We start from the raw sequence: 26,356 nt of genomic DNA, 5'->3' as shown, positions 1-26,356 counted from the left end.
CTATTTCAAAGCCTTCATGGTCTTGCTTGGTTCCCCATCCCTTTGTATCCACCCCTTCTCCCCTAAATCAAAGAATTGATTCAGTAAATCAAATCCAATTGGCATATAATGTATGAGAAAATAATCAAAGATAAACTTACAGGTTGTTTTCCCTTTCCTTGTTGCCCTGCTTGAGAACTGGCATGTTGCTTTTTCTTTCCTTGAGAGTTAATTGGAGCTCGTGTTTCGGTGTTCACTTAAGACATTTGTGTCCCTGAAGTTTGAGAGTTTGCTTGGGCATTTTGAGTTGTTGCTTGAGTGTTTACTTGTTGAGTCTCCTGCATTAACCCAAGAATGAATTTGTTTATACCATATTTAGGGCCTCGTATTTAGACCTCGTATAAATACTCGGGAGACTTAAATGTAATTATGTGATAAAGGAATGGACAAATATGTAATAAATGAGGAGTCCTTATTCTATAAAAGGACCCATCACCCTCACAATTAGGAGAGGCCATTTCTTAAGGCTCCTTCATCCTCTCAAAGCTCTCACATTATAGAGCTCATTCTCTCTCTCTCCATCAGATAAATACATATTCAGTGTGGACGTAGCCCAAACCTTGGGGTGAACCACGATACATCTTGTGTTATTTACATTACATGCAGATTCACGGTCGGATTTACGTTGTTCCAAGACCTCCGGTTTTGTGCATCAACATTTGGCGCCGTCTGTGGGAAACGACACAAAAAGTTATGTCGGTTCTCTCTCAATTTTTCATCTCCGCCGTGAATCCGCAAAAACCCAAAGTATTTCAACGCAGAGCACAACCTCACCAAAACGCCTTCGTTTTATAAAGGCTGATCGCCAATTCCTTGCATTTGGAGCTTCTCATTTCTCCCTTTGCAATTTTGCTTGCTACCAACTGAGCAACGACGCTGGAGATTCCACCGGAGAGATTCTTTTCGAGAGAGACAGATGGCATTCTCTAGTTGCAGCAACGTGGTGGGCGGTTCGCGTCTTCTGGCGGCGGTCGGAGAAACCCAGTTGTCCACGAAGCGCTCGATGTCGGTGTCAACCACCACCGCCACAAAGAAGAGAGCTTTTCCTCTTCAGTTGAGAAGCTCATGATCCCGACCTCATTTGTGCAATATGGATCTTATCTACTATGGTTGTAGCCTCAGTTCTTATATGGAAATATGAAGGTTTCAAAAAATTGAGAACGGGCAGGAGAGCAGCAGATCAGGGAGAAACGGTAGGGACTCTGTACGAGGATGAAGCCTGGAAGACACCGTGTGTCTCCTTCTCCGGCAAATCTACCGCGCTCTCGACGATCAATCTAAAGATCCGCCGTCGCTCATCGATCCAATCTCCTCCGTCTCTGCAATTCCTCTGATCTCGAACACAACGCCATTTTGCTGTCTTACCTTGCATACCCTTTGATATCGAACACGACGCCAGATTGGAATAATCTATTACCTGGGATGGGCGGAATCCGCGACATGATCAGGAGGGGAGCTCTGGCAGCGACTAGAGGAGCAAGATGGAGTCTTGGCGATTTTCCCAGAGACTAAGTACGAGTTCCACACCACAAGGAGTCCCTTTTATTCCCGGAGACAAAAACCTCGCCGTAATTCGTCTTCGAATCGATCAATCCTACCGGAAACAATGGCGGCTGAGTTTTCAACTCGGCAACAAGACCTCCGTTGTTGCTGGTATTAAGGATAAGCTCGGCAGCAAGGGGCTAATAAGATAGTTGTTCAACGGGTTTTCAACTGTGATGAACGCTTCAAGTGTGAGCACGATTGCGGGAGGGTTCTCGTTGAAGCCTGGGTTTCACCAGATACTGAGTTAGTTTTCGCTACTGATTAGTGCACGCTGCTCGTCTCTGATCGCGGGAATCAATTGGTCTGTTTGATTAGTCTCGAGCTGGAGGACTGCTCTGGGACTTCTCCGCCCAAGCTTGGTGCAGTTTTCGGTCTGGATTTTGGACAAGCAACTCGGCTCCAGCGCAATGTCATGTGGAGTGGTCTATGTCTTCCCCCAGTCCCACCATGTGCTAGTGTAAAACCGGGCTCAGGCCTCATAAGCTTTATCAATGCTTTTCTGAAATTTGGAGGAAGAGAGAGACTGAAAAGCAGAGGGAGAAAGTGGTTGAGATGATTGAGGGCTTCATGAAGGATGTTATCCTACCAGAGAAAGTGGATGTAATAAATTCGGAGTAGAGAGATAAAAGCAAAAGGTTAGTGTCTGTCCAAGCAGCTGTCATTCTAGAGAAAAGCAAGGAATGGCAATTAAAAGCTTAAAGTCAAATGGTCTCCAAAGGTCATAGAACATGAGTGGACGGATATAATTGCAGAAGACTAGGGATAATCGTGGGGGACTCGTGGACCAAGCAGAAAGCAAAAGCAGAAAAACACTGCAAAAGCAAGGAATAAACACCCCACCCGAATGATGTAATTTATTTTTATTATCTTTCGGAGACATCTGTATAAACCCCATCAGAGGGTGATATGTATAAACCTCATTAGAGGGTAGAAAAAAAAGAAGGGCAAAGCCCAAAATAAATGGGCTGGAATGTTGTGTGGAGAGCGAAGGCCCATAAGCCCAAAATAGCTCTAACCAGGCGATCAAAAGTACGCCTAGTACTCCACAATTATTCGGAAACCTGCCGCTATTACCACCAACCAGGTGATGAAATGTACAACCCATACTCTAAAATCATTTGGCAACTAGCCATTCATGCCACCAACCAGGTGATGAAATGTACAACCCGTACTCCCCTTCATGCTATCAACCAGGTGATTAAAAGTACGCCCAGTACTTCAAATCATACATGAGCGTTACTCATGTCATTCATACATAAACATTCATGTGCATCACTCATGACAATCATACATAAACATTCATGACCATCGTTCATGTTAACATTCATGAGCATTACTCATGTTAACATTCATGAGCATCACTCATGACAACATACATGAGCATCACTCATGTCAATCAACATAAACATTCATGAGCATCACTCATGTCAAACAGCTTCAAAAGATTCATTTACAGAGCTCTAGCTCCAAAAGCTTCATTTACAAAAACTCCAGCTTCGAAAGCTTCATTTACAGAGCTCTAGCTACAAAGCTTCACTTGCAAAGCTTCACCTATAAAGCTTCAGTGCAGGGTATACAAATACGGCCTCTGAACAACCGCCACTTCAGCCCATATATGGATTCAATTTAAAGTCTTCAGCCAACAGACTCTATTGACCGAAGACTTGGGGGACTACATTATGTACCATATATTGGGCCTCAACTGGGCCTCATGAAAAATACAAAATACTTGGGGAACTCTAGCCCATCACTTATGTATTGAGGAGCGAGCCTTTATTTTATAAAAGGGACTCCTTCACTTTCATTAGAGAGCACCAATTATTCATGTACTGATGAATGAACCCTTATTTTATAAAAGGGACTCCCTCACCTTCATTAGAGAGCAACACCGCCAGCTGAGCAACCGCCTCGCTGTGAACATCACTCCTAACCCATCATTTATGTATTGAGGAGCGAACCCTTATTCTATAAAAGGGACTCACTCACCACCATTAGATAGCATCGCCGCCTACTGAGCAACCGCCTCGCTGCGAGCATCAACTCTAACCCATCATTCATGTATTGAGGAGCGAGCCCTTATTCTATAAAAGGGACTCCCTCACCGTCAAATGCCACAAGCCTAGCCAACCAAGGCAACATAAGCCACGAGCCTCGCAGCCCCGTAACGTGTGCTACTTCTAGTTGAGCATCATTTCAGATTGAGCACCGCCTCATATCGAGCATCGGTTCAAGACAACATCTAGTTACTTTGGCCCACACATGGATTGAATTTCAAGTCTCCAGCCAAAATACTCTCTTGACTGAAGACTTGGGGGACTACTGTTTATACCATATTTAGGGCATCGTATTTAGACCTCGTATAAATACTCGGGGGACTTAAATGTAATTATGTGATAAAGGAAGGGGCAAATATGTAATAAGTGAGGAGTCCTTATTCTATAAAAGGACCCATCACCCTCACAATTAGGAGAGGCCATTTCTTAAGGCTCCTTCATCCCCTCAAAGCTCTCACATTACAGAGCTTATTCTCTCTCTCTCCATCAGATAAATACATATTCAGTGTGGACGTAGCCCAAACCTTGGGGTGAACCACGATACATCTTGTGTTATTTACATTACATGCAGATTCACGGTCGGATTTACGTTGTTCCAAGACTTCCGGTTTTGTGCATGAACAGAATTAAACTACAATTCACTTGCTAGTTTGGTTTTTTAGGAATTACTAAAGCATAAATATGTACCTGATTCTTATTTGTTGCATTCGTGTGTTGTGATTTTCCACATCCTACTTTATTGTGCCCCAACTTTCTGCATTTACCGCAAGCTATCTCTACAAACCATTTTCTAAGTCTCTGAGGTTGCGGTGTGTCATTGTGCTCACCTAATAAATTAGTTGGTGGTGGAGGATAGTGTGCTTGTGGCTCAACTTCACCTACAGACACAATTCTCTTTCTTTTTGGCCTGCCAGGTTGCTTCTTGCATATTGGAGGTTTCAATGGAGTTAAATTTGTCCTATCTCACAAGTCCATTCCAGGAACGAGGTGGATCATAGGATCATAGGAGTTCAAGTAAGCTTCCTTCTTGTAGCAGTCATGGACATATGTGTAAACACTCTCATCTCTAGTGAATATACAAGCAATTGCATGTGAGCATGGGATCCCACATAAATCCCATCTCCTACATGAGCAAGTAGACTCCTTCAACTTCACTACAAACTGTCTACCACTTAAGTGTTGTACTAGGTACTCCTTGTCACCAGCCATCTTAGGAATACAATAAGTACTTTCCACTTTGCTTTTCTCAATTATCTTGAAAATCCTTGGACCAACTAGATGCTTCCAATTCCTCCCAGCAGCTCTCCTATTAGCCATCCTAAGCATGATATACATGTTGATGTTATCTAGAAGTCCCAAGATAGGCTTATTCCTTGCCACAACAATAGCAGAATTAAAACTCTCACATAAGTTGTTAAGTAGAACATCACACTTATATTGAGTATTAAAGCGAGATCTACTCCAATTATTAGCAGGCCTATCATTAAGCCATTCCCATGCTTTTTCATGTAGATTTTTCATCTTTTCCATCTCTTCCTTCCACCACGGTACTGTTGTTGCCCTTGCTGCTGCCCATAAAATATTTTTCATTTCCAACCCTTGAAAACCAGAAGCTTTGAAGTTTTGATGTAAGTGCCTAACACACATCCTGTGCTCAGCAGTTGGGAGCAATTTTTTTTATTGCTGATTCCAAACCCTTTTGCTTGTCACTTACAAAAGCCCATGCTAGGCCATTCTCAATTTTCAAATCAATAATCAAAAGCTCCAAAAACCAAACCCAAGTGCTTTTGTTTTCTATCTCAACAATTGCATAAGCTATTGGGAATAGACCATTGTTGCCGTCAATCCCAACAGCCGTCAAAATTTGTCCAGAATAAGGGCCTTTAATAAAACAACCGTCAACTCCTATGACAGACCTACAACCTTCCAAAAAGCCTTGTTTGCACCCTGCCAAACACACATAAATCCTTTGACAAAGAATATCATCACCGTCCATTTGAGTCTTCACCTTGATTGTGCTACCTTCGTTGGCCTTCTTAAGCTCTTCCACATAGTCCCATAATCGTGCATATTGCTCCACATAACTGCCTTCAATCACTTCTCTAGCAAGCCTTTTAGCTCTGAAAACTTGGTTTCTAGTAACCACTAAGTTGAACTCTCTTCTAACCTCAACCATGATGTCATCGACATCCCAATTTGGGTTTGCTCTAAGTCTGTCTATATAGTGCTCTGAAAGCCACCTTGAATCTGCATATAAAACTTTGTCTACCCTCCCACATTGGTGCTCTAACTGCAGGGTTTTTATAACAAAGGTATCAGACCTTGGATTCTTCCTCGCGGCTAAAATCACAAATGGGTGACAATTGTACTGTTAGCCACAATCTCTTCAAATGTCCCTGGCACCCTGTAGTGTATTTGAACTTTCCCTGAGAAAAGATCATTCTCATCATAACCTACATACTTCCCAATTTTTCTAAACTCTAACAATGACAGATAATCAGTTGTCACATGGTCCAAATAGCACACTTGGCCACCAATATAAGCACCATCCATCAAGTAACCACCATGATTCAGTGCAAGAGTACACTTTTCAGGGTTAGCTGCACACAAAAAATATAAAAAATAAAAAACAAGATTGAGTGATTAAAGGCAAGAAGCAACAGGTAGAGTAAATGTGCACACCTGCCTAAATAGGCTTAGTAATTGTGAGCATCTGCCTCAATGGCAACATAGACAATACAAGTTCCAAACAAATGCGAAAACAAGTGATGACAAACCGACAACATTGGGACCCTAATGTAGGACCACAAACACTATAATATCAACAAAAGTTGCAGACATAAGAATCTCAAAAGAAAGCATGACAAAGATGTAGAAATCAGCTAATAAAAGGTACATCTTCTCCTTGAAAACACCCATATCAAATAACAAAGTATAAAACGGTTCAAGTTTTCCAGAAAACCTTACAATATTTCGGAGGATCTCCGGTCCACCTTATGACATCCGACAACTCCATCGTCATCGGCTAAACTATCCTTGAAATTAGCTATGGGTATCAACTTCAACCTGGGGATGGGTATTGAATTCAACCTGGGGATGGGCATCGACTGCAACCTGGGGATGAGGATGCTTTTATCTGGGAAAAAAATTTGTTTCCTAAATTATCCTTACAGTCAGTGTCATGTGCCACGCACATGACTGAATTTAACGGAATTATTGACAGTGTTAAGGAAAAGGACCATAGCTACACATTTTTACGAGTTGAAGGACCAATGGTCATGGAAATAAAGTTGAGGGACCATTACTCCAATTGGATTAAAGTTGAGGGACTATTTCTACAATTTCCTCTATTTATAATATCGCTTGTTTTGAAAGAAAAAAAAAAAAGATTTTGGATGCGGCCACTAATTATCAAGGTTCTTTGATTGAAGCTTTTGAGGTTTTCAATTTTTTATCGAAGTCTCTAACATTAATGTAATAATATATTTCTATGTAGGTTATAATATTTAAAATTAAAATGAAATTTGTAGTTATTTATATTAATGAGATACATTCTTAAATCAACAAAATAGAATTTACCCATATAAGTTTAAAAAATGGATTAGAGAAAAGATTCAATGAATTTTATATAAAAATAGGTACATTTTATATTAAAACAATGGTACATTTTTCATATAACAAATTGGTATATTTTAAAAATGGGTACATTTAAGATTAGAAAAAATTAAAAAATTATATGAACGGGTATATATAAGATTAAAACATTGAAATTTAATTACAATGGGAAGCAAGGTTGTAAGGTGGAGCGAATCCGGAAATATTGCCTCAGTTCGGGTTGTTCTCTGCAACTCGGGAACATTTTGATTTGTATTTTATTTGTATAAGTATTTCACATCTACGATGAAATTTGTAACGGAATTTGCTTGCAATACGAGTAAGGGGAACTCTTGTTCGAGAACTTTTTATTTTTATTTTTATTTTTTTTATAAAAATTTAATGGGTACAAACTTATTCTAATTTTATTTTTTATATTTTGGAAATGTTTGAATTGAAAATTGATTAGGAGTTTAATAAGAGTATTGCCCTTACATCATATCGTGAGTTCGAACCTCGTCGGTTCCCTAATATAATCTTTAATCTAACAAATCTATCGTTTGAAAAAAAAAGTGTGAGTATTAAAACTCTAAATTACTTACTAATTTTTATTTTAAAACATTATGTAACTGACATGTAATTTATTAATATATTAATGCTAGAGATTTTGATCAAAATCTAAAAACTGATAAGGTCTTAGTTAATGAACATTAGAAACTAGGGACCAGATACTAATTTTTCAAAAAAAAAAAAAAAACGATAATTTCAGTAATTGAAATTCAAAAAATGATTTTTTTTTTTGTACCAATTTTTCTTGTATAACCGTGGATAATCGTCCGAATGGAACGGATTTATTTGGGAATGAAAATTCAATTATATTTCAGATGTAGGGAAAAACAGGAAATATTATTCAATATGGTTTTGGATATGGTTATAAACTAATAGGGTTCCCAATCTATATCAGTCTTTAATCCGACCCGAATAATACATGTTATATATAATATAATTTGTATATAATAATTATAGTTTTGTATAATATATACCGAACTCATTATTTTGAGAATTACAAAAGTTTCATTTTGTGGGAGAGATCAATGGTGCTTATTGGAGAGATCAAACATCAGCCAACATCATCAACATATATATTGTATTATGATGACAAAATTAGCATTTATTATATTATAATGTGTAACGAATATATTTTTCGTATTGATGAAGATAAATATAATCGTTAACCGATCGAAAATCCATTACCCGATGAGAATGGTTATTAAATGATCTTCGATAATTAATTTGCATTTATGATTAAGATTAATTTTCGTGTTTGTGGAATGAATATAGTTTTTCCGTTCCCAACCCAAGCGTTGCTAGTAGGGGTGGGTTCGGTACGGTTACAGTACCAAACCCCTTGTACCAATTACCATACCAAACTTTCGGTTTGGTAAAATTTATTACCATTACCGTATCAAACTTTTGGTATTGACAAAAGTTCGGTTGGCATGATATGGCAATGGTAATTGCCATTTTGTTTTGGGACAAAATCTGTTTTTATTTTTTTAACCCAATTCAAGGGCAAAACATTTTTTTTGTACCTTTATCTCATACATTATAGATTAAATTCATCTATTATTCATCATTCACAATTCACACACATAATAATTCAAATGATGCATCAAGATTCATCATGAAAATTAAGCTTACAATCCAAATAGAAGTTACGAATCAAAATAAATAGAAGTTAACAATCCAAATATAAATTAAAGTTTCAAACCAAATGAAAATTGGAAGTAAACTTCAAAAAGGATAATTCATTGAACTTGTAGAAGATTGAGTTTGTGTCAAGCCTACATTACAAACAAAGAAAACATATTAATTAGTAGCAAGAAGAATTAAAGTTGAAAACCATTTAATAACAAATTTACTAAAAAAATCAAAGCATATCTTTCTTGTTTTCTCTTTTTCAATTTCCTTGTAAAATTGAAGCATATCTTCCGTTGGTTCATTGTAGAAGTTTACTTCATCTGCCCTAAGCCAACCACTAGTAGGCACTAGTGCCTCCATTATTTTAGGAGTCAATGATACCCTAAAAGGTCCACAACCCTCCTCCCTAGGCTAAATGCATTTTCACTAGCAAAAGTAGAAGTGAGGGTTACAAAGATATTTTGGCTATTTGTGAAAGAATTAGAAACTCTTTTGTGTTTGATTTCCACAATTTCAAGAGATCAAAGTCACCAACAACAATGCTAATATAAGTTGGGTTTTATTTTCAAATTATTGGAATATTATAAATATGTGTTATATAATTATCTATTATATAATTTCTAAATTATATATTATATTGTATTTTCAGTATTGTACGGTAATACCGTGGTAATAATATCCATTACCAATACCGTACCATGAAATTTCGGTACGGTATAATACCGTACCATTACTGATTGGTACAAAAAATTTGACACAAAATCGATATGGCACGGTTAGCACGACAATTTGGCAAAAAAATCCACCACTAGTTGCTAGCAAGGAATTAAATATCGAAAATATCGGCAATATATTTTCGTTTTTTTGAGTTACCGATATTTTAACAAGTATCCAATGAGTTTTCGTCAAAATATCGCGATATGACATCCAAAAATTCTTAAAATTTTCTGAAAAGTCTCAATTTTGAGACTAAAGGGATTCGAACCCCCTCCCATTTGAGTCCTTAACGCCTTAACCACCATATCACTTATGTTGTTGTGATAATATGCTACTATATTTATATATATTGTTTTGTTTTGAATTCTTTTTACAAGAAACAAATTTGCACATATTCCAATTTTTTTGTGGTATTATATTTTAAATTGTGTCAATTAATTACTTAGTCAATGACATGTGGTTTTTAATTTTTCTATTTTTTATTTGGTCACTTACATGGTAGGGCTGGAAAAAATTCCCGAAAATCCCAAACCAAACCGAAAAAGTCCCAAACCCAAACCGAAAAATCCCAAACTAAAACCATCCTGAAGTTCAAGAATCCCATCCCGAAAAATACCGAAATTTTCGATATGGGATTGGTTTCCAAATCCCATTTGTTTGGTAATCCCGAAAAATACCGAAGTATTCGGTTTCCTATTGACTTTTGGGTTTTGGTTCTTGAAAACCATTGCCATGGTTGCTGACTACTCTTCACAATACACTTACTCTACAAATAGAGATGATGAAGATAGTGAAAATTTTGAACCTCATAGGAACTCTATGTGGTACTAAGTCACTCATGTATCTTACTATGCAATGTATAAAGTGTAAAATATTGTACTAATTCATTATATATAAATGATTATGGTGTGTTTAAACTTCTTTCATTAATTACTACATATTTTATACATTCACAATGTTTGCCAGCTCGCTATATAATCAACTTAAATCAGTTAAATCCATCATGCAATGCATTTCCTTCCAATTTTTTGTGATAAACTAATAGATAATTGACTAAATAAACATCCTGCAAAGTTTCAATAAAAATTTCCAAGTTTTTCTTACAATTTCCGTGGTTTCCATGTAATTTTTATCGATATCGATATTATCCCGATATTTCCATCAATATTTCCGTGTTTTCGGACTACCGATATTTCCGATATTACCGATATTTTCTTGCTTGTTGCTAGTACCCATTTCAATGTAAATATCCTCAAATATGTCGGTAACAAAGTTACCGTTCTGGTGCCGTTAATAAACGACGTCAAATATTACAGTTTACTGCCAACCCCGTTCAAAACGCAGCGTTGTACGAATAAATTCGCGAAAGATATGATGACACATATCCCATTAATGTCTCGTGTCGCATCCTCATAATTTGCAGAAAAAAAGAATAAAAAAAAGAGACGTTTAAATCGTTTCACACTCAGTCACTCCCTCCGTTTGACTCTTTTGCCCAACAACTACCAAACCCCGACGACGTCTTTTGCTGCACTCCATCGATCCATCATTCACAAATCATGGAGTCGTTTCTGGGTTTTGCTGCTTTTTTCCTTCTCTTTCAGGTATGATTTTTATTTCAATTTTTTACAATTTTCTGCAATTTTTTCTGTTTTGATTTTTGTCTTCTGGGCAAATTCTGATGGTTTGTAGTTGTAGAGATAATATTTAGAGAAGATTTATGGAATAATTATATGAGTGATGATTTTTAGAGAAAAAAAGTTCCACTCTTGCATGACGTTGTATGTTTCTTCAGTTGTTCCAGTTGAGATATTTATTTATTTATTTTTCTTCTCTGAACTGTTTGATGTAGGTTATCTTTTTCGGCTCTTTGATGAGTGCTGAGGAGACGGATTCACCGGCTCTTTCATTTTCGGACATCGCATCATCGGGGTAAGGCTAATTTGCTCCGAGTGGACTTATATTCTGTAAAGCTAGGGTTTTTACATGGATTTGTTTAGTGTCTTTTTATAACTGCATTGCTGATGATGGAGGAGTGACCTATTTCCGGTCTTTACGATGCTGATGCCCTGTTTATAATTATTAGGAAAAGGAACTCTGAAGAATATTGTGCAATGTATGATATATGTGGTGAACGCAGCGACGGAAAAGTCCTGAATTGCCCTTATGGCTCCCCATCCGTGACGGTACATTGCTTCTGGCTAGTTGCACTGTTATGAATATCTTTGCTTCTTTCGTTTTTCCTTTCACCTTCAATGCTGCATTTTGATGGAATCTGTAATATTTTCTGCTTTCTAGCCTGATGAGCTATTTTCTGCCAAAATTCAAAGTTTGTGTCCAACAATAAGTGGGAATGTTTGTTGCACGGAGCTTCAGTTTGAAACATTACGCGCACAAGTTCAACAAGTAAGGCTTCTTTTAACACATATTTATACTGAATTCAGTTATTATGGTCACTTCTATGGTTCTATCACAGCTATTAGTTATGGCATGCAGCTAAGTAGTAGCAGATGATTTTTCTTTTCGAGTTGATCTCTTTGTGTATCTGCCTTTCTAAGATACTTCTTGCAATGCCTTTTGCTATACCTCAACCTTAGTGTTTGTAATCTATTGCAGGCAATTCCGTTTCTTGTAGGCTGCCCAGCATGCTTGAGGAACTTCCTAAATCTTTTTTGCGAGCTTTCTTGCTCTCCAAATCAGAGTCAGTTTATCAACGTGACCTCTGTGTCTGAGGTCAGACTTGATGTTAATGTTGTTAAACTTGTTGAAAGTTCCTAATTAAAGCTTGTTTATGGTTTCTTTTTTTGTTGCTATTTTGATTGGATTTTAGTTGGTATGACTTTTGTGCTTGTATTTTTCATTTCAAAGTGGACCGTAAGGATTGTTGGCATCAATACTGCTGCATGCTTCTTAAATGGCTTTATTATTCTCCATTTCCACTCTCTTCTTCTGTTGGACAGTGTAGATTGAACTAAAGCATCTGTCATTGATCTTCAGCTTCTATGTTCAATTGTTCATCCTATGCAACTCGATATGCAAACAAAGTGTTTCTCATGGTTGGCATAAGTTGTTGACCCTTGAATATTTAGTTCTATTACACAGTTTAGTAAAAAAAGGCCAACTTGGTTTTAAAAGGGTCAACTTGATTGTTAAAATCAGCAAGTCTATCTAATAATCACAACTTTAGCGAAAGCTTCTCTCAAAGATATTTTCAGTCTCATTGTTATACAATTGATGTTTTCCAGGTTAATGGAAATATGACTGTGGATGGCATTGACTTTTACATAGCTGACACTTTTGGAGAAGGGTTGTTCGACTCTTGCAAGGATGTTAAATTTGGGACTATGAACACACGGGCAATAGAATTTATTGGTGCCGGTGCTAAAAATTTTGAAGGTAACCTACTATAACAACTTTGGTGGGTTTCAAATTTGGAATACATACAGTCTATTGTTTGTCATTTTGTTTTCCAGTTAATGTCGCTTTAGTCGAGTTTGGCTGTTTGTGACTTTTAGGTGTTTCCTTTGTTTGAAACACAGCACTTGTACCTAATTCATAAAGTTTATTCATGTGGAAATAAATATGGAAGTTAGTGGAGGGAGAGAAGCATAAGAATGTGGAGAAAAAGTGGGTTTATCTGTAGTGACAAAAGTATCATTAAATTTTAGATGACTTCCTAAATTATCTGTTATAGGCCTTCAGTAGAATATAATTGACTTTTCATATACAACGATTGACAAGGAGAATTTTCTTAAATATGTTAAGAGATTAATGTGAACATGATAAGTCTACTCTGGCTTGTCCTTAGCCCTGAGGCAGATAGCTCGGATGTGACTAGAATGTTTGTTCCCATTTTTCCTTGATTATATTTCCAGTTCTAATACATCAATTTCCATTTCAACAGAATGGTTTGATTTTATTGGTGCGAAAGCAGATCCCGGTTTCCCTGGTTCACCTTATGCGATTGAGTTTAAGCTGGTTGTTCCTGAGTCATCTGGAATGGAGCTCATGAATGTGTCGGTTTATTCATGTGGTGACACTTCACTAGGCTGCTCTTGTGGTGACTGCCCTTCATCTCCAGTGTGTTCAAATCCTGAACCTCCTCCGCCGAAGAAAAAGCCATGCTCCATTAGAATTCTATCTATTGAGGTTGGATTTGATAAAATCACATTTGATTTAAGTTTTTGTACTGTTTTCTTTTGAGATTTTTTCTTTTCTTTTCTTTTTTTGAGGGTTACAACTTCACAGCTATGGCCATTGGTTGAAGTCATAGAGCAGTAACTAATTTGTTGCTATATCTGTGTGTCAATTTAGCCTTACATTCAAATTACGTTACATCCGCCTATTGATGCTTCCAGGTAAAGTGCATTGAAGTTTCGGTTGCCATATTGTATATTCTCTTAGTTTTTGCATTCTTTGGTTGGAGCTTTTTTGGTCGGATGGGACAAAGGAGGGGATCTGGATCCAGCGGGGAACCATTGTTGAATGTCATTCATGATGTTGACATTGACTCTGTTAACTTGCACAAGGATGAAAGTGTTGCCACAAAGGTAAATTTGTACATTTCTGGTGGCATATTTGATAACCTTGGGTACAAAAAAAAGTGTTCAAAGATCCATGATTTGTTACAGTTCAGGAGCTGTTTTGTATGTGTGCCTCACACAAACTGGGGCTTTATGGATATCGGAATGCATTAAAATGTTATTTTAGGTTGCTGAGAAACTGAGTAGTAATACCATTTTGTTGAATTTTTGCAATGTAAATTTTGGAAACTTATTCTCAATTCTTAACTTAATCTTCTGTTCAGTTTGCTGTAACGCTTTTAGAGTTTTTTAAAGTCATTGGCCTTTGTTAATTGTAATTTTTATATAATCATCAGAGGCATGCTATGGATCCTCAAGTTACCGAAGGGATCCAACTAGCTCCTGTTCAGGGATTTATGTCAAACTTTTACAGGTCAGAACTCTACCATTGCTTATAGCATATGGAGTCTATGCTGAATAATTTTTGTTGTCTATATAGGAGTTATGGAGGCTGGGTCTCCAGAAATCCCAGTCTTGTGCTGTTTTCCTCGGTGGCAATTGTTGTTATTCTGTGTGTGGGTCTAGTTCGTTTCAAGGTGGAGACACGGCCAGAGAAGGTATCATGTTATCATCTCTCTTATTACTTATAGCATGTGAAAAGGCCTTTGCTACTGTGATGCTGAAGCTCCAATATCCGTGCTGAATCAAATTAATAACAATGTTGTGTGGGACAGTTGCTTTAACCTTTCTATTATTTTTGGTTCATGTTTCTGTTCATATTTAATCCTTCATTCCTTGTTGTGGTATCCCTTCTTGAAGAATACCTGGTAGTAGATTTTACTAGGTTATAGCAGCACTAGCATCTTAGCCCTTTACTATTAGGATAACTAATAAGTCCCAGCTGTACTAGGTCTAATTAAAAATTCACATGACTGGACTATTAAAAATAGTAAGACTAGGTATTGTCTACCAAATAACTTAAAACATAAAACCCTAAGCAAGACAAATAAATAGATAAGAACATAATTAAAGACCCATATTTTGTTGAAGATAATGAGAATAGATCTTTTCGTTTCAGTTGTCAATTTCTGTTATAAGCTTTGCTGTAATTGGTATTGGACCTGTTGGTCAAGTGTGCTTGTATAAAAAGAAACAATATTGGTCAAGGGTTGACGTAGATACTTTCGCAGCTGTGGGTAGGTCCTGGGAGCAAGGCAGCGGAAGAGAAACAATACTTTGACAGCCATCTTGCCCCCTTCTACAGAATTGAGCAGGTCTTATTGTTTCACTTCTCCTTCATTAGCTGTGATCTTTTCTTCCATTTTCTACCGAAATTACAGTGGTAAATTGTCAAGTAGCACTCCATGATATTTTTAATATTATTACGACGTTAATGGATTACATGATGCAATTAAACAATTGCTTTCAAGTTGATATATCTATTGTAGCCGAGTAATAAAGGTTTTCATTGGCTTGAAAGAAATTGGATGTCTAATCTTTTAACTTCAAGTCTTCAAGTGATCATTGATTATGTTCCTATGTTATGCAGTTTTCTGCTCTTTATCTCTCTGTAGCATATTTCACGGTGTTTCCATAAAAAGGTTATGGTTTTCTGGAAAAACTAACATGCTAATTGGTTTTGGTTTCTGTTTCAGCTCATAATAGCGACTGTGCCAGATCCAAAAGATGGCAAGTCACCGAGTATTGTCACAGATAATAATATTCAGCTACTTTTTGACATACAAAACAAGGTATTTTGACTATTTTGTGCTATGGTGTGTTTTTAGTTTCTATTTTTTGGTACAAGTATTTAATTTAATTTATACATTTTCTGAGTTTCAACAGGTTGATGGAATTCGTGCTAATTATTCTGACTCGGTGGTAGCTCTAACTGATATTTGCTTGACGCCTATTGGCCAAGATTGTGCCACCCAAAGCATTTTGCAGGTGTTATAGCATATAGTTTTGTTTCTACTCTTTCACATGTTGAGTTTGTATTTAAGACAACCAGCACTAAGGGAAGGTCTGCACTGGGAAAGACCCAGAGACTACACCTTGCTTATCGGGACTGTTATTATGATTTTTGGAGATTAATGTTTAAATCCCCTAATGATGAATTGAATTAGTGTGAAGTTCTCGACTTCCTGCATTGCCGATAATTTACTTCTTTTAACTTTCTTTTTTCTGACAGTATTTTAAGATGGACCCTGAAAACTTTGACAGCTATGGAGGGGTTGTACATGTAGAGTATTGCTTTCAGGTAAACTGCGGTAGCCACTTTGTTTTAACTTTTTAGACAGGGACAGTGAGGTTTTTATTTATTAACTTATTGAAAAATGGCTTTGCTTAGTTTTTAGCACATCAAAAGCTTGTTTTTGTTGAGTTAGTATTGAATACTCACTGATGCTCATCACCTTCATTTTCCCACCGGCAGCATTTTACTTCTGCGGACACATGTTTGAGCGCGTTTCAGGCTCCACTTGATCCAAGCACTGCCTTGGGAGGATTCTCAGGAAACAACTATTCAGAGGTAGGAAAGTGATCATTTTCTCAGATGTATGTGTATCTACTAATACTACGATGATCTTCAAATTTCAGGCTTCTGCATTCGTTGTCACCTACCCAGTTAATAATGCAGCTGGTGATGTAGGAAATGAGAATGGGAAGGCATTGGCTTGGGAGAAAGCTTTTATTCAGCTAGCGAAGGTTTGAACACTACAGATCCATCCTTTTATTGTTTTTGTAGTGGCATGTGATACTTGTCTCTGGGAATTTCAGATTGTGTATAAAGCTCAAGATAAATTGCTTCTATATAATAGCTGCATCTTTGTAAATAGTTATCCTAAATTGCACGTCCGGTGAAATTTTATCAAGAGGAGTAGGTCTTCTGAAAGCTATATATATATAGATATTTATATTGCTTGTTTTGTGTTTCTGTTCTTATATTTGCTATTGAATTTCAAATGTGCCCCTAATATCCATTAGAAGGAAAAAACCCTTGAGCTAGTCCATAGATGATTTTGCATATTGAAATCTGATGTTATGTTGACAGGAGGAACTGATGCCGATGGTTCTGTCTCGGAATCTTACTCTCTCATTCTCAGCCGAAAACTCAATTGAGGAAGAGTTAAAAAGAGAAAGTACTGCAGATGTGATAACCATATTAGTAAGTCTGGGACCTGGATATCTTCATGTTGCTCAGATCAATCTGCGGCAGATCAAATGCATCATGCCATCTTACATTAATAAACAAAATAAATATAATATTTATACTTGTTGCCAAACATTTGACTTAAATAAGTGACTGTTTTATAAGTATTCTTCTTTTGCTACATTATATCAGGTAAGCTATCTGGTAATGTTCGTTTACATATCTCTAGCCTTGGGAGATGCACCTCATTTGTCTTCTTTTTACCTCTCGTCCAAGGTACGTTTAAACCTTTGTTTAAGGCTTTAAGTAGTCTGCAAATCCTTATGACCATTGATTTGCAGCATGCATATTTTTATGTTGCGTGCACTAATATGTTCTTTACTGCTTGCTTTTATAGTCAAGCTACTTTGACTATTACTTTATACTTTAATTCCGGCTCCACCATATTAATCATCTGTAACCATGGCTTCTCCCCAATGCTTTATCTGGATGTGCTAATTCTGCGTGGTTGATCCGACAAGTGCTGATATGGCATCAACATTTCTCACTGTTGAACAGTTTGTTTTCAGTAAAAGTAAAATAAAGTTGTCTCAGATTTTTTCTTGGCATCAAGTCATAGCAAGGGTGTAAAGAACTAGTACTCAAGACACTGAGATTAACTTGTGAAGGCTTTTGTGAGAGCAAGTTGGAGGATTTTGGGGTGTTTTACTGTTGGTTCACATATCGTGTCAACAACCACTAGATAATAATTGAAGAAGTGTCACAAGAACAATGTATTTACCATGTTACTTCTTATCTATGTGGCATACATAGATACCAATTTGGAATTGATCAAGTTTTCAGACATGCGATTAATTTTTGGTTCAATGATTTGTAGGTCCTGCTTGGCTTGTCAGGAGTCATGCTTGTCATGCTTTCTGTCCTTGGGTCTGTTGGATTTTTCAGTGCTGTTGGAGTTAAATCTACACTAATCATAATGGAAGTCATTCCTTTCCTTGTTCTTGCTGTAAGTTTTTTTTTTACCCAACTACTATGCGTGCAGTTTTTAGTTACTAAAATTACCTGTTATGGTAGGTCTGCTGTAGTCAACACTCCAATGTCACCATGTGACATGCCTAAGAAGCTTTGTTTCCATTGTTATTAGCTAAGAGAATGGTAATTATTTACCAAATTACCAGTGAGAGACCCTGATGCGAACTCACTCTAATTGGAGAGATAATTGGGAAGTAATGTATATGTGTGTAGTAATACAATGTTACAAGTACAACTCATCAATAAATTAATCAAAACACATCGATTACCTTTTTTGCTACCCTAGAATATCTATATAATGTCGTATATCCCTCCTTGTAGCTTCCACCACTTTAGATTAGCAAATCTGGAGTGAAGTATTCACCAGAGGAACTGAAAGGAAGTGAAAAACATAGAAACATGGAAGAGTTATACCACTCTCTTTTGGTGTTGAACATTTGCACCTCTAATTTAGGTTTTCTAATTTCCTGGTGGCTTGAGTGAACTTTTTTCGTGATTTTCTCTTTATACGTGATCATTTTTATTTCATTTTTCTTTTTTCGGAGCTTTCCTTTGTTGCCCTAATTTTAGATTTTATCCAGTCTTTGTTGTTCACAATACTTAATAGGTGCCAACCCTCCCTTTCCTCATGTTCAAACACATCCTTCTCTTTCAAAAGGGGAAGAGATATTTTATTGATATATTTCTTGATCTTTTGTAGAGTTTTTGTGAATTTTTGCAAATTTTTGCCTCCTCCCTTGGCAGTACCTATCTTATGTGTTTTCTTTGTATGGAATGATTTTTCAAATGGTTTTCCCTTCTGGTTCCTGTAATCAGGTTGGTGTAGATAACATGTGTATACTGGTACATGCGGTGAAACGGCAACCACTGGACTTACCTTTAGAAATACGAATAAGTAATGCACTTGCTGAAGTTGGCCCATCCATAACGCTGGCTAGTTTATCTGAGATTCTGGCATTTGCAGTTGGAAGTTTCATTCCTATGCCAGCTTGTCGTGTCTTCTCCATGTTTGCTGGTAAAAATATTCTCCTCTATCCTAATTCAATTACTTCGGAATTGTGGTTTCACTAGTGCATTGATTGTATATTTACTATTTCTTTTGTAGCTCTTGCTGTTCTACTGGACTTCTTCCTGCAAGTTACTGCGTTTGTTGCGCTGATATATTTTGACTTTTTGAGAGCTGAGGACAACAGGGTTGATTGTTTTCCATGCATACAAGTCGCTGCATCTTCTGAGGGAACTAGTGAAGGTATACAAGTCTCTCCATAGCTCTTTCTTTCTAGGGGCACGTTTGTCTCAGTGTTTGATTTTTGTTTATATTTTGTTGTCTCGTTCAGTTGTGTAATTTTATTGTCTTATGGAAATGAAATTAATAATAATATAGGTGGGCTGACCTAGTGTCTTGAGTTGAGGTTTCTTTGCGTTTCTAGTAATATAGTGTTGATTTGAAATTTTTTCTATTTTAATCATGTAGGAATTTATCATAGAAGAGCTGGATTGCTGACCCGCTATATGAAGGTAACTTCTGTTTCTTTTTTGTTCTTTGTTTCTGCCTTTTCTTGTGGGGATATTGGGCTACTAGACATCTTCATCTTTAGGAATCTATCAGAGCCCGGGGCTTTTGTTGTGTATTACATGAAAAATAAAAATCACTATTTTGTTCTAGTTCTTTGACAGAAGTAAACTAAGCGATCAGATATCTTCTCCTTCGTTTAATTCAAAAGTAGAAATAAGTTTGGTCATGGCTTTATTGTAGGAAGTACATGCACGCATTCTTGGATATTGGGTGATTAAAATGGTTGTCGTTGCTGTCTTTCTTGCTTTCACCTTGGCAAGCATTGTAAGTTGCTTATGATCTTTTTACACATGATTTTATGTTTCGCTTTATTTTATCTTTGAGTATCTAACAGAAACCTTTTACATGATTTTGATCCTTACAGACATTATGTACTAGTATTGAACCTGGTTTGGAACAGAAGATTGCCCTTCCCCGGGATTCTTACCTTCAGGTGCCCCATAGTTTTGTGGAATCTTCTTTCCCTAAAGTTCTGACCCGTTCTTTTTTATCATTTGAAAATTTGTGTATCAGGGGTACTTCAATAACATTTCAGAGCATCTTAGGATTGGACCACCATTATATTTTGTTGTCAAGGATTACAACTACAGGTATCTCTGTGATCTCTCTTCTACTTCAATGTTCTGGTTCTGTGCTCTTGGTTTTTATTTCCAAGCTTGAAGATTATTGCATGCAGTGCTTGAAGATAGCATGCAGTGGTTGAAATAAGATATTAAAAAAGGAAATAGAATAATGCTGTATTGAAGGGAAAATTGTGGATGTTTAATAGTCTGCATCAGCTGAAATATGAATTTTTTGTGTGGATGCCTTTGTTTAGAAGCAGAGTAATTTTTACGCTCCATTAGGTAAGTACCTCATTGATGGCTTTAATCCATTTTTAATGTCCATTGTCTATTATAGACTTATCAAATGTATAAGATGAGTACTTTGGAGATGGGGCTGCTGGGGGACATTGCTATATTATTGGAGTGTGGGTTGTCACATAAGATCTATTGTTACCTTTTGTAAAATTTTTAAAAATTTTTGGGTTAGTAATGATGGGGCTGATTTCGCTGCCTCTTATACTGTGATGATGGAGCCATTGCAGACAATCGTTGCTAACTTGAGATAGATACTGAGATGAACTTATCATGATGCCCACTATTATTTGTCTTTTTATGGCTGCTGTATATCAATACGTCTCTCTAGTATAGTCCCCTGTTCCATGTCAAAGCGTTTGCTTCACCCTAATCTAAAGTAATAACTAATGAGAAATTACTTTCAGAACAATGATTAACAGTTGAGTGTTGTCTGGTTGTCTCAGCTTGGAATCAAGACATACAAACCAGTTATGCTCCATCAGTAAATGTGACTCCAACTCCCTTTTAAATGAGGTACAAGTACAACAATGGTTGAGTAGTATTTCTCAAAAAGTAAAAGTGGGTTTTGCTGGATGCATCCAACAAAAGCTACTTCTAATGCATGTTTCTCTCTACTATTGAATTGTCCTGTTTTAGAATCACAATGTAATTTTTGGTTGCTGCATTCTTCTGATTATTTCTTCCTTGTGTTTATTGCTTTATTTTCTACTTGACCATCCTGTCATTTTATGTCTTTGTGTTGGTGCTCTGAACTGTGACAACTTTGAAGCGTTTTCTGTGTGTATGCACACTTTTTTTTCCCTTCTTTAATTTCTTCTTCTGTAACGCTGCAGATATCCAGAGCATCTTCAACACCGGAATCAAGCTACATTGCTAAGCCAGCTGCCTCTTGGCTTGATGATTTTCTTGTATGGATTTCACCTGAGGCTTTTGGCTGCTGTCGGAAGTATCTAAATAGTTCTTATTGTCCCCCTGATGATCAGGTTGGTGCTTATTTTACATGCCTTAGTTGAAAAGGAATCTGTTTTCGTTTCTGGGACTTGAGTGCTCCTTCCTACTATCATTCATTTAGATTTTTTTTTTCTTTACATTTAAAAGACATAGATATGTTGATAATGTCTCCAATCTGTATCTTTCGATCTTTCTTTCATTTATTTTAGGCAACAGTTTTACTTTTGTGACTCAGTTAGGTTTGCTAATTTGTTGTTCATTTGTAAGATAACTGTGATGATTGCGTTATTGCACAATTAGTGATATATTTGGTGCATTCATTGACCAGTAAACTATAAGGATTCAACTTTGGTGGTGTTCTCATCCCATTTATTTCTGTTTATTTAAAGTATGATATACTGAAGCAGATGCATTTGTCTCCAGCCACCTTGTTGTTCACCTGATGAAGGTCCTTGTGGCCTTGGTGGAGTTTGCAAAGATTGTACAACAGTAAGGCTCTTCTTATCTATACAGTTGAGATTAACCTTAGAAATGACAAGGGTCAAGAATTAACGTTTTAAATTTTTTCCAGTGCTTTCGGCACTCAGATTTGGTCAATGATCGTCCATCTACAGCACAGTTTGGAGAGAAGCTTCCATGGTTCCTAAATGCACTGCCTTCTGCTGATTGTGCAAAAGGTGGCCATGGTGCTTACACTAATAGTGTGGATCTAAAAGGTGTGAAAGATCAGCTCTTTCTCTCAAGTTCTGTGATTATAACCTTCTATGGAGCCAAAATATTTTAATTGAATCTGTAGTCAGTCTAATTTCAGGAACATTTGTGCTCCCTTTTTCAGGTTATGGGAGTGGTGTTATAAGTGCATCTGAGTTCCGTACCTATCACACACCACTGAACGCACAAGTATGGTTGTATCTTGAGTAAACTGAGGCTAGAATTATACTTTTATGATTTCGGCATAGCTTGTATTGGACACCCTTCTTTTGTTTGATCTTTCATTGTTTTCAGGGTGATTATGTCAATTCAATACGAGCTGCGCGGGAGTTCAGCTCAAGAATGTCTGATTCTTTAAAGGTGTAACCAAGCAGCATAGTTCCATGAATAAGCTTTGAAAATTTTTCTTCACATATTTGGAATAAGATGCTATGCTTTCTACTTTTTCAATTTGCTTTATGTATATAATCATTTGGATTAGTGGTGTTTTGTTCCTAATGCCTGAACATTTTACTCGATATAGTGAAACTGCAGGAATATTAAATTCATGAAACACATATCGTCATGGTAGAACTGAAATTAAAAGCCACTTCTGTATGCCAGAATGTGATAATGTTGGATGTCTAAAGAGTTCTCATTTCTCAAAACCCTAACATGTAGAAGTTATGCCCAGATGTCCATCTATTATTTGATTACCGCATCAAGAACACAACTTTCTATGCAGGAAATGACATCACATGTGTATCAGTTGGGTATTTAATATTCTAAGTAATGTTGTTAGTTTCTTTTTGGGATGAAATAATGCTGAAAGTTTTTCATTAAAGTTTCATTAATTGAAACCTTCTCGATGAGAGTGGTAGTGTCAACTTCTTGTTGATTGTGTTCTGGGTCTTCTGGCTTATCTATTACTTAGGAAGCATAACTGAACCTAATGATTTATATCCCGCTGGCATTTCCTACTTAAACAATGTTGATTGCGTTCCCAAATGCCTTGAACTTGAAAATAGTGGAGAGGAGAAAAACTGACAATTCTTGTCCTTTCAACTTCTCTTTTTCTGCATCTTCAACATTTCTCTGCCCACATTACTTTCTCAGGTGGATGTGGATCTCTGTTAAGCTTACGGTGTTAATTTTCTGCAGATGGATATCTTTCCGTACTCGGTGTTCTATATCTTCTTTGAGCAATATCTGGATATATGGAGGGTAGCTTTGATCGACATTGCTATTGCACTTGGTTAGTGTTTCTAACTCTATTACTATACGGTTATGCACGATGTATTCTATCTTTGTCTTTCTACAATATGTGTTTGCACGTCCCTTAGTTTTCTAAGTTGCTATTCACCCTGACTATTATTGCATGTGTGCTCTTCATAATATATTTCTGCTGATAGAGATTACATATTCTAGTCCCTGAAAGAAATCTTTAATAGTACTGCGTGTAACACTCGGAATCTGTATCTGTCCACTATATATGAGTTTTTAGGATGACTGAAGAACTGGTATTTAGTTGTGCTTTACTCTGCAGAGATTTCATTATCATTCGATCTGGATCTGCAATTTAAATGTTTATTTTCCCCTAAAGCATTTACCAAAATATTATCTCATATGATGACATAACAGGTGCAATCTTCATCGTTTGTCTGCTCATGACATCCAGGTTTGTCTTCTTTCTTGAGCCCAGAAATTTTTCCATCACTTTAACTTACAATTATCAATTTTCTTTTTCATCTGTTTAATTACAGTGTATGGAGCTCAGCTATCATTTTACTTGTACTGGCAATGATTGTTGTGGACCTCATGGTATGTTTACCTGTCATTAGTAAAGCTTTTAATTTTGCAACTATATTTTCCCGATTATGCCCCCTTGTATTTATTTGTCCTTCATGTCAGCTTTACTTTTAATTCCTTTAACTTCTGCCCATATTAGAACTGACAAACTTCACTGAACTTTCAGGGTGTAATGGCCATTTTCAATATCCAACTAAACGCAGTCTCTGTTGTAAATCTTGTAATGTCAATCGGAATCGCTGTTGAGTTCTGTGTCCATATAGTGCATGCTTTCTTGGTTAGTATCTCTCTCTCTCTCTCTTTCTGTCTCTCTCACATGATCATGTTACACACCATAAACAGCGTAATTAACTTTTACTAATTCTAATGGCTTCCATTGAGATCTCTTCTCAATGGACAACCACCTTTGATTGGGTTATATATTGCTACTATATTACCAATCTTGCATACCTGTACAGGTGAGTCATGGCAACAGGAGCCAACGAGCAACGAAAGCTCTAAGTAGAGTGGGACCTTCTGTGTTCAGGTAAACTGTAATGCCCTCTTGTTAAGCATTTAGGGTTGGTGACATCTGTGGCACTCAGTAGATTTCCATGATTGAGCTGAAATCTTCTTGCAATGAGAATTGTCTACTCACTGGGACGAATATGATAAGTTATTAAATGGCCTTGCTCACTTAAGGAACTTTGTTTGCCATCAGGCCCATCACTTTCTACAGATCTCAATTTCATACTGCTCTATATATCAGCGTTCTTAGTTTGTTGCTATGGTGTCTAATTTATACTCTACACAGGGCAGTGCTTTTGTCCACAAATACGACAATGTATATACCTTGTAGAGTTTTGATAGTTTGAATTTTTTTATGGCAGTGGGATTACACTTACAAAGCTGGTTGGAGTAATTGTCCTTGCCTTCTCAAGATCAGAAATTTTTGTGGTGTTTGATCTCTCCCTCTCAGCTTTTTAAATTCTTCTCGCAATGCCGGATGTATAAAGTAGCTTTGTGAATTTTGCAGGTTTACTATTTTCGAATGTACCTGGCATTGGTTCTTATTGGTTTCTTGCATGGGCTCGTCTTTTTGCCGGTAAGTTTGTTGGAGTTCCTTCTCGTCACTGTTTCCACTCTGACCCCCTTACAAGATGGCTCTGCTGGCGATATTTTGCACCACTGAAACACTTTCTTTGTTGGGTGAACTCCTGCAAGTCACTTCAACAAATTCGTCGCTGATAAAACTGATTGAACGAATAAGTACATGAGCTTGCTTTTTGTGGTTTTGCAGGTGATATTGAGCTTGTTTGGTCCACCGAATAGGCACGCAAGTATTGATATGCAAGAAGTTGAATCTTCACCGGTGTTGAGGTGAAATACTTGTGGAAGTATGGCTCTCCTTTTCCGGGCCGAGGTTCTACTTTTGTTGTCAAACTATATGTGCTTGTACTTGCACAACGCTCCCGGCTTCTCCCATTTGCTGGTGGGAATGTAGTAAAAAGTGACCCTTCAAAGATAACAGTTATGTTGTAACGATACATGTGACAGATTAGGTAAAAGGTATAAAGACCACAAAATCTTGTTAAGAAATCGTACACCTTCCGTGATCTTCTATAATTTTCATCATCAGAATTATACTGGTGGAGAAAAACTTGCCAATGCGCAACTTGTGTCTTGCATGTAAGTTTTTCTCTTGTAGGTATAAGGTGGCATACATGACTGTTTGATCGACCTATGTATATCGTATTATATTCATTTCAACTCATTTCAACTCACAAGTTGATTGATACATGATAATTCATACTATTTATCAAAAATAAAATAAAAAGAAGTTAACGTTTTTAGTAATATTTTATCAGTTTAACAATGTTAATCATGTGATTGTACACATGAACAGCCATGTCGACGTATTATCCTTATGGTAGAAAAGGAAGAAAAATATTTAAAAGTTGAGTAAATTGTAGCAATAGTTTTTTAACTTTAATCAAATTGAAGCAATGGTCTCTCAATTAAAAATCTATTACCATTGGTCCCTCAACTCAACAAAATGTGTAGCTATGGTCTTTTTCGTCAACTTCGTTAGAATTTTGTTAAAATAAGTTATGTTGGAAAGATTATTGCTACAA

General features: G+C 36.8%; 2 protein-coding genes across 2 annotated transcripts; one reads left to right on the top strand and one right to left on the bottom strand.

The window, feature by feature from the left end:
* Positions 1 to 4,601: 4,601 nt before the first annotated feature.
* LOC139188627 (uncharacterized) lies at positions 4,602 to 5,168 on the bottom strand. Its single transcript, XM_070806255.1, has one exon. It carries the CDS (start codon positions 5,166 to 5,168, stop codon positions 4,602 to 4,604), a length of 567 nt encoding a protein of 188 aa, XP_070662356.1.
* A 5,883-nt stretch (positions 5,169 to 11,051) lies between these two features.
* Positions 11,052 to 26,008, top strand: LOC103445217 (uncharacterized). Its single transcript, XM_017335192.3, has 39 exons — positions 11,052 to 11,254; positions 11,503 to 11,582; positions 11,737 to 11,836; positions 11,949 to 12,056; positions 12,267 to 12,383; positions 12,896 to 13,046; positions 13,555 to 13,799; positions 14,009 to 14,200; positions 14,530 to 14,606; positions 14,673 to 14,790; positions 15,364 to 15,447; positions 15,829 to 15,924; positions 16,019 to 16,120; positions 16,365 to 16,433; positions 16,608 to 16,703; positions 16,772 to 16,879; positions 17,226 to 17,339; positions 17,517 to 17,600; positions 18,202 to 18,330; positions 19,173 to 19,371; positions 19,462 to 19,605; positions 19,831 to 19,874; positions 20,113 to 20,196; positions 20,297 to 20,365; positions 20,446 to 20,522; positions 21,236 to 21,305; positions 21,626 to 21,775; positions 22,167 to 22,232; positions 22,315 to 22,459; positions 22,579 to 22,643; positions 22,749 to 22,814; positions 23,595 to 23,688; positions 24,075 to 24,111; positions 24,197 to 24,254; positions 24,409 to 24,519; positions 24,701 to 24,768; positions 25,112 to 25,178; positions 25,258 to 25,326; positions 25,522 to 26,008. Exons 1-39 carry the CDS (start codon positions 11,210 to 11,212, stop codon positions 25,603 to 25,605), a joined length of 3,882 nt encoding a protein of 1,293 aa, XP_017190681.3. The 5' UTR covers positions 11,052 to 11,209; the 3' UTR covers positions 25,606 to 26,008.
* Positions 26,009 to 26,356: the final 348 nt, after the last annotated feature.

Source organism: Malus domestica, chromosome 10, assembly GCF_042453785.1.
Source record: "Malus domestica chromosome 10, GDT2T_hap1".
Classification (NCBI taxonomy): domain Eukaryota; kingdom Viridiplantae; phylum Streptophyta; class Magnoliopsida; order Rosales; family Rosaceae; genus Malus; species Malus domestica.
This window is presented reverse-complemented; position numbering and strand designations above follow the sequence as displayed.

What these genes read in the sequence shown, in the direction of transcription:
- LOC139188627 (XM_070806255.1), bottom strand. Translation starts at nt 5,168, where the DNA reads ATGGAAAAGATGAAAAATCTACATGAAAAAGCATGGGAATGGCTTAAT.
- LOC103445217 (XM_017335192.3), top strand. Translation starts at nt 11,210, where the DNA reads ATGGAGTCGTTTCTGGGTTTTGCTGCTTTTTTCCTTCTCTTTCAG. An exon ending in ACGTGACCTCTGTGTCTGAG is followed by an intron (nt 12,384 to 12,895) that starts GTCAGACTTGAT and finishes GATGTTTTCCAG; the next exon opens with GTTAATGGAAATATGACTGT. An exon ending in TTCCTTTCCTTGTTCTTGCT is followed by an intron (nt 18,331 to 19,172) that starts GTAAGTTTTTTT and finishes TCCTGTAATCAG; the next exon opens with GTTGGTGTAGATAACATGTG.